Source organism: Rhinoderma darwinii, chromosome 1 (genome assembly GCF_050947455.1).
Source record: "Rhinoderma darwinii isolate aRhiDar2 chromosome 1, aRhiDar2.hap1, whole genome shotgun sequence".
In the NCBI taxonomy this organism is placed as follows: Eukaryota; Metazoa; Chordata; class Amphibia; order Anura; family Rhinodermatidae; genus Rhinoderma; species Rhinoderma darwinii.
Window position 1 is genome coordinate 416,590,443 of NC_134687.1, and position 13,018 is coordinate 416,603,460.

The 13,018-nt window shown below is 43.5% G+C and overlaps 1 protein-coding gene across 4 annotated transcripts in view; it reads left to right on the plus strand.

Moving 5' to 3' along the window:
• Positions 1 to 620: 620 nt before the first annotated feature.
• Positions 621 to 13,018, plus strand: part of TTC5 (tetratricopeptide repeat domain 5) — a 27,869-nt gene continuing 15,471 nt past the window's right edge. Inside the window, exons 1-5 of one of the 4 annotated variants that reach the window (XM_075829000.1) lie at positions 621 to 739; positions 9,045 to 9,192; positions 9,285 to 9,496; positions 9,611 to 9,761; positions 10,725 to 10,816. In XM_075829000.1, coding sequence (XP_075685115.1) covers positions 680 to 739; positions 9,045 to 9,192; positions 9,285 to 9,496; positions 9,611 to 9,761; positions 10,725 to 10,816 — 663 coding nt within the window. In that variant the 5' untranslated portion in view covers positions 621 to 679. Of the gene's footprint in view, positions 740 to 2,800; positions 2,894 to 9,044; positions 9,193 to 9,284; positions 9,497 to 9,610; positions 9,762 to 10,724; positions 10,817 to 13,018 lie in introns of those variants that run through there. The other 3 variants (XM_075828977.1, XM_075828981.1, XM_075828991.1) reach the window with 3 other exon arrangements.

Sequence of the window (13,018 nt, forward strand, 5' to 3'; positions counted from 1 at the left end):
CTATACTAGCGCTCTGCCCAGGACTCCGACTCTGGGGAAGCCCCAGACATCGTGTGTCCAAACATGGACACCGATGTCAGGGAATGCCAGAGTCCCGGAGCAGAGCCGATACTAACGCTCTGCCCGGGACTCCGCTCTGGGGAAGACCCTGACACACTGTCCATATATGGACAGGACAGCGATGTCAGGGAATTCCACAGAGTCCCGGAGCAGAGCCGATACTAGCGCTCTGCACGGGACTCCGGCTCTGGGGAAGCCCCAGACATCGCTTTTCATATGTGGACAGCGATGTCAGGAAATTCCAGAGTCCCGGAGCAGAGTCTGTACTAGCGGCTCTGTGTCCCGCGGGCCGCGTGCTTGAGACCCCTGGTTTAGAGCATGGCATAAGTAGAATTTTTAACACCCTATTTGTAATATATTGTACCAGCAAAACGGTGCAGATGTGCCAACTGTAAAATATGCCCATAAAAGAAATTGGTATCGTTTGGTAGAAAGACAATTCGAACAGAACATTATTAATTTGTTCAGAAGGCAAAGAGTCTTTGTCAGAAGACATTGCTATGAAAGTAGCTGTCTTAACTCCGCCCCGCCGCCAGGGTGTGCTGTAGCCGAGACTCCCGCCTTTATCCTGCTCTGAAGCCTTTAACAGACTAACTAGAAGGGGGAGAGAGCTTCTGAAATGATGGCTGAAGGGGGAGCGGAAACAGAAACAGAAACAGAAGTGAGGAATAAATTACAGGTATGCCCGAGCTCCAGGGGGACGAGGGTTACATAGAAGAGGGCAGCCCGGTGTGCTCGTACAGTCTAGGTGGCTGTCACGTGCACTAGTAGTGGCGCTGCGCAATGTGCCAGTGTCTCCTCACCTGCTCTACTTGCTGTTTCTTATGTGCGTGCTTTACAGACTGACCTATAGTAATAGCTGGTGTGTTTATTGTGTGCTGCTGTGCATAGGAAGACGTGCTTGTAATCCACAAGCCTGTCAGCTGCCGGCTATTGTATTTACTGCACATGGCAGCGCTGGCGTTCCTGGGAATTTATTGCTGGAAAGTTTATCGCTCAGTTTACTGTCGCTTTACCTTGTCTGTTGCTATAGCAACCCCGACTGTCGGCTTCTGTTAGGTTGTGCAGGGTCAGTCCCCTCACTTGCTGCTAGGATACTAGTATAACTGTTAGGGCTTATTTAGACGAACGTGTAATACGTCCGTGCAACGCGCATTGATTTTCACGCGCCTCGCACGGACCTGTTAGTCTATGGGGCCGTGCAGACTGTCAGTGAGTTTCACGCAGCGCGTGTCCGTGTGTCCGCTGCGTAAAACTCTCGACATGTGCTTTATTTGCGTTCGCGCATCACACACCCATTGAAGTTAATGGGTGCGTGAAAATCAAGGGGGAACCACACGCAAAAGGCACACGCTCGTGTAAGTCCGGCCTTACGTGTATCGTAAAAACAAACACAACTTTTCATTAACCCCTTAGTGACCAAGCCAGATTTTGGAAATCTGGCATGTGTAACTTTATGAGAGAATAACTCTGCAATCGTTTTGAATATCCAAGTAATTCTGACATTTTGTTTTTTCCTCACATGTTGTACTTTATATAGGTGGTAAAAGTAGACGGATACAATTTGCGTAAATTAATAAAAAATTACAAAAATGTGTGAAATTTTGAAAAACATTTACCTTTTCCCTATTTTGAACTGCAATATGTCACATTTCTACATACATACTGCACACTTTTCACTTTTTTTTATTATATATTTACATCTCTCCACTGTATTTTAGCAGCGGTTTTGAAAACTTTTGAAAACTTTTTTTTTTAGCAATTTAGGAGACTTACAACTGTTATAATAATTTGATACACTTTGAAGTCTTGACCCCATTTTTAAAACTACACCCCTTAAGGTATTTTTTAAGGGGTGTTGTAAGTATTTTGACCCCACTGTTCTTTGTAAGAATTCATGCATAGCAGGTGCAGAATATTTTCTAATTTTTTCCACAAATGTGTCATTTTAAAGACAGATTTCTTTGTAAAGCGAACATGAGAATGAAGAAACACACCCCAAAATCCATCACCCTGTTTCTCCTGTGTTCAAAAATTCCCCCATTGTGGCCCTAATGTGCTGCCTGGATACGCGGCAGGGCCAAAAAGGAAGGGAGCACCCGGGGGCTTTCAGGACATATTTTGCTTGAAAATGTTCTAGGCCCCACTGCACGTTTTGGAGAGGCTTTTAGCTGCCGGAACAATAGAAATCCCCCATAAATGACCCCATTTAAAAAAAACTAGACCCCATAAGGTATTTATCTAGGGGTGTAGAGATACACAACGCAAAAATGTAAAAAGGAGGAATTAATGGGAATTCTCAGATAATATGGATATATATCTTATGCACATTTTTAATAATTTTTCAAATGAAGTGATAGAAAAACATATCTGTGTAAATCGGCTGCTGTGTTAGAAATATATTGCATTCTTATCTTGGGGGGGGGGCCATACAGAAGAAAAGCGACGCTATGTACTCATAAGGGAGGCATGTGCTTAGAAATGCATTTGACTGTCTATATGACTATGTCTTGCTAACAAAGAAGTTGTCCCACATTTGTATCATTCTGATGCCATTGTAAACAGCGTTCTGGTCTTCTATATAATTATAGCGGAAAAAATTATCTGTACTGAAGTGAAGGGCAATATATACAAATGGAGGAAAATGTATCCAACTATGTTGCCTACTCGAGTCTGTTCACTAGATAGAAGAACACCTGCAGGGCTGCCATGACAAGGTTTTATTTTTTTCAGTGACTGGTTGTACAACGTCTCTTTGGCTCCATCAATCCTTATATGAGGGACGAACGTGCCAAGTGATGCGGTACACCATAACAGGCCCCTGCCCGGCAAGGTAGGAACCGCTATGTGCACAAAACAACCAATCACCTACAGAATATATAGAGGGGCAATGTCCAAAACCATCTATAGGAACAGTAAAGGATCACTAATCCCCAAAATGAGGTCAGTATTTCTAGAAGAACTGTAACAAAGCCCATGGTGTATTGATAAGGAACAGCTCAATTATTAGAGATCCTCCAAAAAAAAAATATCATGCCCGTATCACGGTACAGAATTAGGAATGTAACAGCTGTATGTGGCAGGACATAGTCATAAGAACAGTCAAAATAAAAAAAATTGTGGATGTGGGATTTTGTACTGGACAATTACTTCCAGCACTTGATCACCCACAAATAAATAAAAAAAATCATAAGGGGTAAAATTAGTTTCACGGTCTGAAAAGAATGTGCTCTACAACCTCTCCCACAAGAAATAATCCCTACTTGGAAAGCCCACAAACTAAAAAGAAAATATAAAGAAATTGACTCCCTAAAAAGACCCCCCCCCCCCATTTATTTATTTTTTTGTTAAATTCTAGTAATTTGAAATCGTGTGACAGGGGTAGTTACAAAGGGCTGGTTTTGATGGACCCATGGGGCAATAAAAGCGGGTATCCCTTCTCCTACCATGCTTGCTACATACCCGACACCTTTTTTGGGTCTCAGTGGAAAGAACGGGGTGTAAAAATTGGCGCTCTGAAAGCCTGCGCACATCCTCCCATTCGCAGGATTGTGCCGGTATAGTGGACTCAAAAAGGAGATGCTCAATGACCTTCTCCTGAAATTAAAGAAAAGTGAGCGTTCCTTGGGCTTTTTTGAAAATAACAAAACTGTTATAGGTAGCAACCTGGATGAGGTAGATTGCTACCTTTTTGTACCAGGCCTTTTTTTGCGCTTCACCAGGTAAGGCTGAAGCATCTGGTCGGAAAGGTCCCCCCCCCATAAATTTGTTGTAGTCTGTTACACAGACAGGTTTCTGCTTTGCAGTGGTAGCCCCCCCTCTCCGTAATTGCTACAGTGGTGTCCATGTGTACGGTGGACAGCATGTAGACATCCTTCTTGTCGGCCCACTTCACTGCAAGTAATTCCTCACTTGCAAGGGCCATGGATGTTCCTGTTTCGAAACGCCTGGACACCAACTGTTGTGGGAATCCCACTCTGTTCTTCTGTACTGTCCCACAGGCCCCTGTATTTGCAGCATGGAGGGCTTTATAAAGGGCAACACCTGTATAAAAGTTGTCTGTATAGACGTGGTACCCCTTGTGCAGAAATGGCTCCATTAGGTTCCACACTATTTTGCCAGAGGTTCCAATAGTTTCTGGGCAGCCTTGGGTATGAATTTGGCGGTCCCTGCCTTCATATATTTTAAAACCGCAGGTGTAACCCTTTGTGCCCTCGCACACTTTGTACAATTTCACCCCATATCTGGCTCGTTAGGAAGGGACCACTGCATTAAAGGGGGTAGTGGCGGGGATCGGAGCGAAGTTCGGTCTTCGTCATTACAGCAGGGTGCCAGCTGTAACATACAGCTGACACCCAGGGTTGATGGCACGGACTCTGCTTCTGAGACCGTGTCATCCATTTGTCGTATGGCTACAACAATTTGCGGGAAGCACTGACTTTTTTTTTTTTTGACAGCACAGGACGCAGACTGATCTCTCTCTCTCTCTCCTCTCACAGAACAACTACAATGAGAGGAGAGAGAAACACAGCCCATGTCCTGGCTGTTCTAAAAATAACTGTCTGTGATAGGTTTTATCACAGAGATCACCTGATCAGGGACCAGTCACAACGGTCCCTGATGGTTGCTGTGCCAGCTGCGGACACAGGCAGGTTTTGCAAAGCGCATGCGTGTGCCATTTTGGGGCATTGGATCGGACGTGGGAGGAGGGGGGGGATTCATCTGGGGTATACTGCAGAACAGATTACTTCTCTCTCCTCTCTAAGGGTATGTGCACACACACTAATTACGTCCGTAATTGACGGACGTATTTCGGCCGCATGTCCCGGACCGAACACAGTGCAGGGAGCCGGGCTCCTAGCATCATAGTTATGTACGATGCTAGGAGTCCCTGCCTCGCTGCAGGACAACTGTCCCGTACTGAAAACATGATTACAGTACGGGACAGTTGTCCTGCTGCGAGGCAGGGACTCCTAGCATCGTACATAAGTATGATGCTAGGAGCCTGGCTCCCTGCACTGTGTTCGGTCCGGGACTTGCGGCCGAAATACGTCCGTCAATTACGGACGTAATTAGTGTGTGTGCACATACCCTAAGGAGTTATTCCATGAGAGGAGAGAAATGGTAACGATCTGCCGCTTTGCAGTGAACACCGTGATATAATGATTCACGGCGATCACGTGACCAGAGACCACTTGTGATGGTCTCTGGTTGTTGCTCCGAACACTCGGCTACCTCCGGTAGCTGAGAGAACGGAGCTTTGATCATTTGTTTTAGCGCTACATTAGGCTAAAGCACTCCCGTGAAAAGGCGGCACCTTAGCCTAAAGCCCCTTAGTGACCAACGTGAAAAGGCGTATTGGTGGTCACTAAGGCTTAGTTCACACGACCTATTTTCAGGCGTAAACGAGGCGTATTATGCCTCGATTTACGCCTGAAAATACGGCTACAATACGTCGGCAAACATCTGCCCATTCATTTGAATGGATTTGCCGACGTACTGTGCATACAACCTGTCATTTACGTGTCGTCGTTTGACAGCTGTCAAACGACGACGCGTAAATTGACTGCCTCGGCAAAGAAGTGCAGGACACTTCTTTGCAACGTAATTTGAGCCGTTCTTCATTGAAGTCCATGAAGAGCAGCTCAAGATTACGGGCGTCACAGACGCCTCGCATAATACGAGGAGGAGCTTTTACGTCTGAAACGACGCAGCTGTTTTCTCCTGAAAACAGTCTGTCTTTTCAGACGTAAAAGACAGTTCACGTGTGCACATACCCTACGGGGTTAAAGCTCGTCAAGTTCCTGCAAATTACAGCACTGTAGAGGTATCATGGTGCAAAACGTGGAGGCCCTGCGCATGGCAACCAATCAGATTGCTGCTCTCATTTTTAGCTGCTGTCTGATTGGTTGCTGTAGGCAATTCCCCTGCTTTACCTTGTTTAGTTCTAATAAATATCCCACATTCTGTACTAGAATTCTAGGTAATACATTGTGTACTGCACAGAGCTTCACTCACTTCACCTTACCCATGGTTGCCTAAAGTCTTGAGTTTGTCGAACGGCTCCCTGTTTTTGAAGGGCAATCCAATGATATTTGTTTCTGGCACTGTCCTAAAAATAGAGGGACAGCAGATTTTCGGAGACTGTGGTCTTATGGGTTCTTGTCTAGGGTTGTCACGATACCAGAATTTGGACTTCGATACCGATACTACGTGTAGTATTGTGATACGCGATACCAAAATAATACTTTGCCAACCACAATAAAAAAAAAAAAAGTACTTCTCTTTCACGTGGTGTGATGGATTTTGAACCTCAATGTGCCTGACATTAATAGTAATTAACCCCATCATGTTCCTCAGTCATAATGGACAACATTGGGTTAATGTGTGAAGTACATGATGGTTAATTACTATTAATGTGAGGCACATGGAGGTTCAAAATTAATAATGCCTCGTGCCTCACATTAAGGCCGGATTCACACGAGCGTGTGCGTTTTGTGCACGCAGAAAACGTGGCGTTTTGTGCGCGCAAAAGGTACTTAACAGCTCCGTGTGTCAGCCCCGTATTATGCGCGGCTGCGTGATTTTCGCACAGCCGCCATCATTATGACACTCCGTTTGGATGTTTGTATACAGAAAAGCACGTGTTGCTTTTCTGTTAACATTCATAGTTTCACAGCTGTTGCGCGAATCACGCTCGTCCCGCGGAAGTGCCTTCGTGTGCGGTGCGCGGTTTTCACGCACCCATTGACATCTATGGGTGCGTGATGCGCGAAATACGCACAAAGAACGGACATGTCGTGAGTTTTTCGCCGCGGACTCACGCTGCGTAAAAGTCACGCAACTGTCTGCATTGCCCCATAGACTAATATAGGTCCGTGCGACGCGCGTGAAAATCACGCGCGTTGCACGAACGTATATCCCGTTCGTCTTAATAAGCCCTCACGCTGTGAAGCAATCCTTTCTGCACAGGCCGGTGTCGCACTGATATAAGGTGTCCTTTCTTATCCCCCTTTTCGTGTACACTCTACACCTTTCCAATTTGGGGAATTTTGCTGGGAAGTGTTGTCCTGGTCTTTTGCGGGCACCCTCGCTTCCAGCGGATATGTTTGGGCTCTCGTCTTCCTGGTTCCCTAATTTTAGGGCCTTGATAAATTGCCTCTTGAAACAGTAGAAATGTTCCCCTCGGGCCTGCACAACCGCATGTTTTTTCTTTGCTGACTTATTGGATCCTTAACTTTTTTATTCTTTCATAAACGTAGTGTTTATAAGGGTTGTTTTTTTTGTTTTTTAAACATATTCAGAGTTCACCATGCGTTATAAATGACATGTTAACGTTATTCTGTGGGTCAGAATGATCCCGGTAATACCAAATTTATCGCCATAACCTTTCCATTTTTTCGTCGACTGAGCTGTATGAGGGCTTGTTTTTTGCGAGACGAGCTATAGTTTTTCTAGGTACCATTTTTGGATACATGCGACTTTCTTTTCACTTTTCATTCCAACTTTTGGAAGGCAAGGAGACCAAAAAACAGCAATTCTGGCATTGTCTCTTATTGTGTTGCGGTTTTTTTTTTTACGACCACCGCGCGACACAAAATAATATTTTTATAGATCCGGCTGTTACGGACGTGGGGATTCCAAATATGTATGGTTTTATTTTATTTATTTTTTGATCATAAAGTATTTGATAAGGGGAAAAAGGGCAATTGTGTTTTATTTTACTTTTACTTTTTTTAAACTTTATTTTTTTTTTCTTCCCACTGTGGGACTTGAAGGTCTAACTGTTTGATTTATGTTCTAACGCATTGCACTACCTATGTAGTGCAATGTATTAGAACTGTCAGTCGTTTACTAACCCCAAGCCGATTAGGCTCTGCCTCCGGGTGGGCCCTAATCTGCTTCCGTAATGGCATACCAGGAGGCCATTGTTAGGTCTCCTGTTGCTATAGCAGCCGTCTGCACCCACTAAGATGCAGCGATCGCTTTTGATCGCTGCATCTAAGGGGTTAATAGCAGGGATTGGAGCCAGCTCGGGTCCCTGCCGTTACAGCATGGTGCTCGCTTCTGAGCCTGCGCCATCGGTACCGGAAGCCTTTTAGGCCCTGCCTCCAGGGTGGCAATTTCGTCACTGGGGTGGCGATTGGCTACAAACACCTTAAATGCAGCTGTCGCATTTGACCACTGCACTAAAGGGGGTAGTGGCGGGGATCGGAGCGAAGTTCGGTCTTCGTCATTACAGCAGGGTGTCAGCTGTAACATACAGCTGACACCCGGGGATGATGGCACGGACTCCGCTTCTGAGACCGTGTCATCCATTTGTCGTATGGCTACAGCAATTTGCGGGAAGCACTGACTTTGCATGACGTATCCATACGACAAATGTTGAGAAGGAGTTAAAGGGGTTGTTTTATTATGACAGCCCTTTTTTAGGCCTCATGCACACTAACGTGTTTTTGTGGACGGAATTCACCTGCAAATCTGCGGGTGAATTGTGGTCCCATTCATTTCTATGGACCCATGCACACGACCGTGGTTTCCACGGTTTGTGCATTGCCCGAGAGTCTGGACCGCAAAAAGATTGGACATGTCTTAAGGACGCATTTTGCGGTCCAGGCTCATTGAAATGAATGTACACGGCCATGTGCACGACCTGTGACTTGTGGGTGACACTTGGAAGTCTCAAATCACGGGACGTGCACACCACTACGGTCGTGTGCATGAGGCCTTATATTGAAGCTGATTATCATTGATCCAGCTTCAGTAACCCAGGGAAAGTGACCGTTATTACAGGGAAAAGCTCCGGCTGGCCTCTACAAGGGAAATGTTCTATTATATGCTGGCAATTTAAATGATCGGCTGTTCCATGTAATACATAGAAAGGCCCGTTCAGCTAGAGGGAAAACAAACTGAAAATAACATGTTAATCTTTAAAAATGTATGTCTTGGTGTATGGAGCTTGTCGAGCTACTTTTCTATTGCAGGAACTAGTAGAAAAACTTTATAATTTTCGGGACCACTATTTTGAAACCCATGGCGTGGAGGATGCTGTTCGGAAACAATATGACGTAAAAGACGAAATGGAGAAAACCATTTCTTTGATGGAGGAGACTGATGGTAAAGCAGCACATTGTAATCCTTATTTTACTAGTTTTCATTTTTTTTTTTAATTGGAGAAGAACGGTCATCACTTTTTTTATTTTGTGTCGGTTCTTATTTTTTAGATGCATGGAAGAGCAAAGCCTTCTTTTTACTGCTAAAGGGAAAGGCTCTGAATGTGACACCCAACTATTGCCTCGAAGCCGAGGAAGTCCTTTCTAAGGCAGTTAAACTGGACCCAGATCTCTTAGAAGCTTGGAATCAGCTCGGCGAAGTCTACTGGAAGAAAATGGATGTGACCGCTGCAAAGACTTGTTTTTTGGGTGCTCTGAATCATGTAAGTATTGATAACACATGTAGGAGTGTGTAGTATTCGTCCGGTATTTTAGCGGTCTTCCATCTTCTCTCCTGTAAATGTAAATACGACTTCCCATTCAATGTCTTATTGAAGTGTAAGAACAAAGTCTCACTGCGAAACCTCTCAATGGTGATGAGGCAGCAGCGCTCCCAGGATGCTGATGAAGTTTCTCGAAATATTATGGATAGTGTGAAGCAAGCCAAGCAAGCTGTTCAGATGGATACAAGAGATGGCACCTCCTGGTGTAAGTACTTTGCATATGCTCGCGTTTTTTTATTTACATTTTTCTCTAAGAGAAACCATTATTTATAACAAAAAAATAATTAAAATACAGAAATGATAAAAGTTGTTATGCCCCCGGACTTGTCCTGTGGTCCCTCGTGTTACCATGGCTGCAGGTTACAATATTTTCAAGATCTAACCAATTAGTATTGGTATTTAACTGGTTAAGCACGAGTAAATCGGATCATCCCATTAACTCATTAGCGCCTCCCAGAGGTACAGTGCTAGATGTATCAAGTAGAGCTGCTCCTTTGGACACCAGGTTGGGATGGCTTCATTTTGTTTTTAACTATACGCTTGGTGTACCGAACTGGACCCGATAGTAATTCACCAGCTTCCAATAGCTTTCTGACTTTTATATGTAAGGACTGGCTTTCTGGATATTGGGTATCTGCTTATTTTTCTTAATTTTTTTTTTTCCTATGTTTGGGTTGACCTTTTGGTGGCTTTGGAACTAGTTACTTTTTTTTTTTTTTCAGAACTAATATTGTAACTTGAGGGAGCATTATATAGATCTTTGCTGTACGGTTATATTCACCCGTTTCTGTAAATTTGTTCTTGTTGCGCTTTTTTTCTCGGTGAGAAAATACAGCAAAAAGATTTCACATAGCAGTAGACTGGTGATTTAAGACGCTCCATTCTCACTATGCATTTAAAAACCTTGCCGTTTCTAAGACTAGAGAATACCCTATACCTTTCCATTCTTTTTATTGCGTTTCCCCAAGGCTATGTTCACATCTGCGTTTGTGTTTTTTTTTTTTTTATTACATCGTAGAAACAAAAGAACAAAACGGTAGTGCCGACTTTAATGGATTCCGTCAGGTTTCTGTCATTTTGTCATTTATCTGTGAAGTTTCGGATGTAGAATGTGCTGTTTGCTTATTGATTCTGCATTGTGTACTTTCTTGTTGACTTGCTTTCACAGATATCCTTGGCAATGCTTATCTTTCTCTGTTCTTCTGTACCGGACAAAATCCGAAAATATCTCAGCAGGCTCTGAATGCATATGTGCAGGCGGTGAGTTTTAAAAAAAATAAATTTAAAAACACACACACACTGTTACTTACTGTTTTTTTTTTTTTTTTCCTTCGGTAATATCTTATTTTGAATAACCTTATAACTGTTTATATTCAACTCTATATTCAACAATCTTACTGCAGACTTAAAGGCTATGTACACAAATATTTTTTGAGATACAGCTGCTTTGTATCCTGTATACAGAGCAGCTGTATCTTGCACGTCTGGTCAGCACGACTGATGGCTTCAGTGAAAGCGGGTCCTGTTATCGATCACATCTAAGTTATGAACTCAGATGTGATTGGTAACCGCTCGATTTTGCGTGAACCCGTCAGTGCCGCTTACATGACTGATTCTGGTTTCAGCGCTAGGTACAGCTGCTCTGTATACAGATTGCAAAGCAGCTGTATCTCAAAGTAAATATTTTTTTTTCTTAACAAAAAATATTTAGAAAGTTGCACCGATCACGCTGATAGTTTGGTGTTTTTAAAAAAAAATATATAAAAATGTCTATTTAAAAGAGAAAAAAAATAGCCTTTAATTAAAACGTATACGGAATGTAAAAAACCACAATGGAACATTCATGATCTATTAAAGATCGCTTGGATAAAGGGGTTCTCTGGGATTTTTATATTGATGGCCTAGCCTTCGGAGAGGTCCTCAATAGCAGATTGGTGGGAATCAGACTCCCGGTACGCCCACTGATTATTTATAGGTGCCACTGTGACAAATGACGTGGCCTCTTCATAGTTTACCAGGTACGGTGACTTACAGTTCTGTAGTGTCTGTGCCTGGGATTGCAGTCCTATGGGCTGTAGAGAACTGCAATCATAGGCACAGCCGCTACGGAAGAGTACGGCGCTGTACCTGATAAACTATGAAGAGGTAGTGGCATTTGTCGCCATGGCACCTTCAGTCAGGTGATAGTTGGGGGAGCAGAGAGTTGGATCCCCCACCAATCTAATATTAATGGCCTATCCTAAGGAGAGGCCATCAATATAAATGTCACAGAACTCCTTTAACCCCTTAATGACCGCCGATACGTCTTTTTACGGCGGTCATTAGTGGGCTTTATTCTAGAGCGCCGCTATTCTACGTCGCTGCTGTAGAATAAAGTAAACAGAGCAGGGAGCCGTGAAATCTCCCTGCTCTCAGCTGCTAGAGGCAGCTGAGGGCTGGGGGCGTCCCTGCTCTGCCGGGTGAGATCGATATTCGTATCGATCTCACCCGTTTAACCCTTCAGATGCGGTGCGCAATAGCGAGCACCGCATCTGAGTGGTTTTGGAGAGAGGGAGGGAGCTCCCTCTCATCTCACTGACACCCGGCGATAAAATCGCCGAGTGTCTGTGTCTTCTATGGCAGCCGGGGGTCTAATAAAGAGCGAATGCCTGCTAGATCATGCCGCAGGCATGACCTAGCAGATGCCTGTCCGTTTTAAACGGACAGGCAGTAATACACTGCAATACAAAAGTATTGCAGTGTATTATAATAGCGATCGGAGGATAGTGAAGTCCCCTAGTGGGACTAGTAAAAAAGTAAAAAAGTTTAATAAAGTTAATAAAAATAAAAAAAAGTGAAACAAAAAAAATGAAAAACCCAGCTTTTCCCCTTACAAAATGCTTTACTATTAAAAAAAACTACAATAAAGCAAAAAAGTTACACATATTTGGTATCGCCGCGTCCGTAACGACCCCGACTATAAAGCTTTTACATTATTTAACCCGCACTGTGAACGCCGTAAAAAATAAAAAACAATGGAAAAATTGCTGTTTTCTGTTAATCCTGAGTTTAAAAAAAATGTGATAAAAAGTGATCAAAAAGTCGCATCTACTCTCAAATGGTACCAATAAAAACTGCAAGTCATCCCGCAAAAAACAAGACCTTATACAGCTATGCCGACGCAAAAATAAAAAAGTTACAGCTCTTCGAATGTGACAATGAAAAAATGTAAAAAATGGCTTGGACATTAGGGCCCAGAATGCAAGCAGGGGGAAGGGGTTAAACCCTGGGTTGTAATGGTTGTGGTCTGGATCATGTAGAACTAATACATCTGGTAAGTTTTACACTATGCACGTGAGTTTTTTGTTTTTCCTAAACAGTCAGTATGTGCAAGGGTTTCTTCTTCTTCTTCTTCTTCTTCTTCTTCTTCTTCTTCTTCTTCTTCTTCTTCTCTTCTTCTTCTTCTTCTTCTTCTTCTTCTTC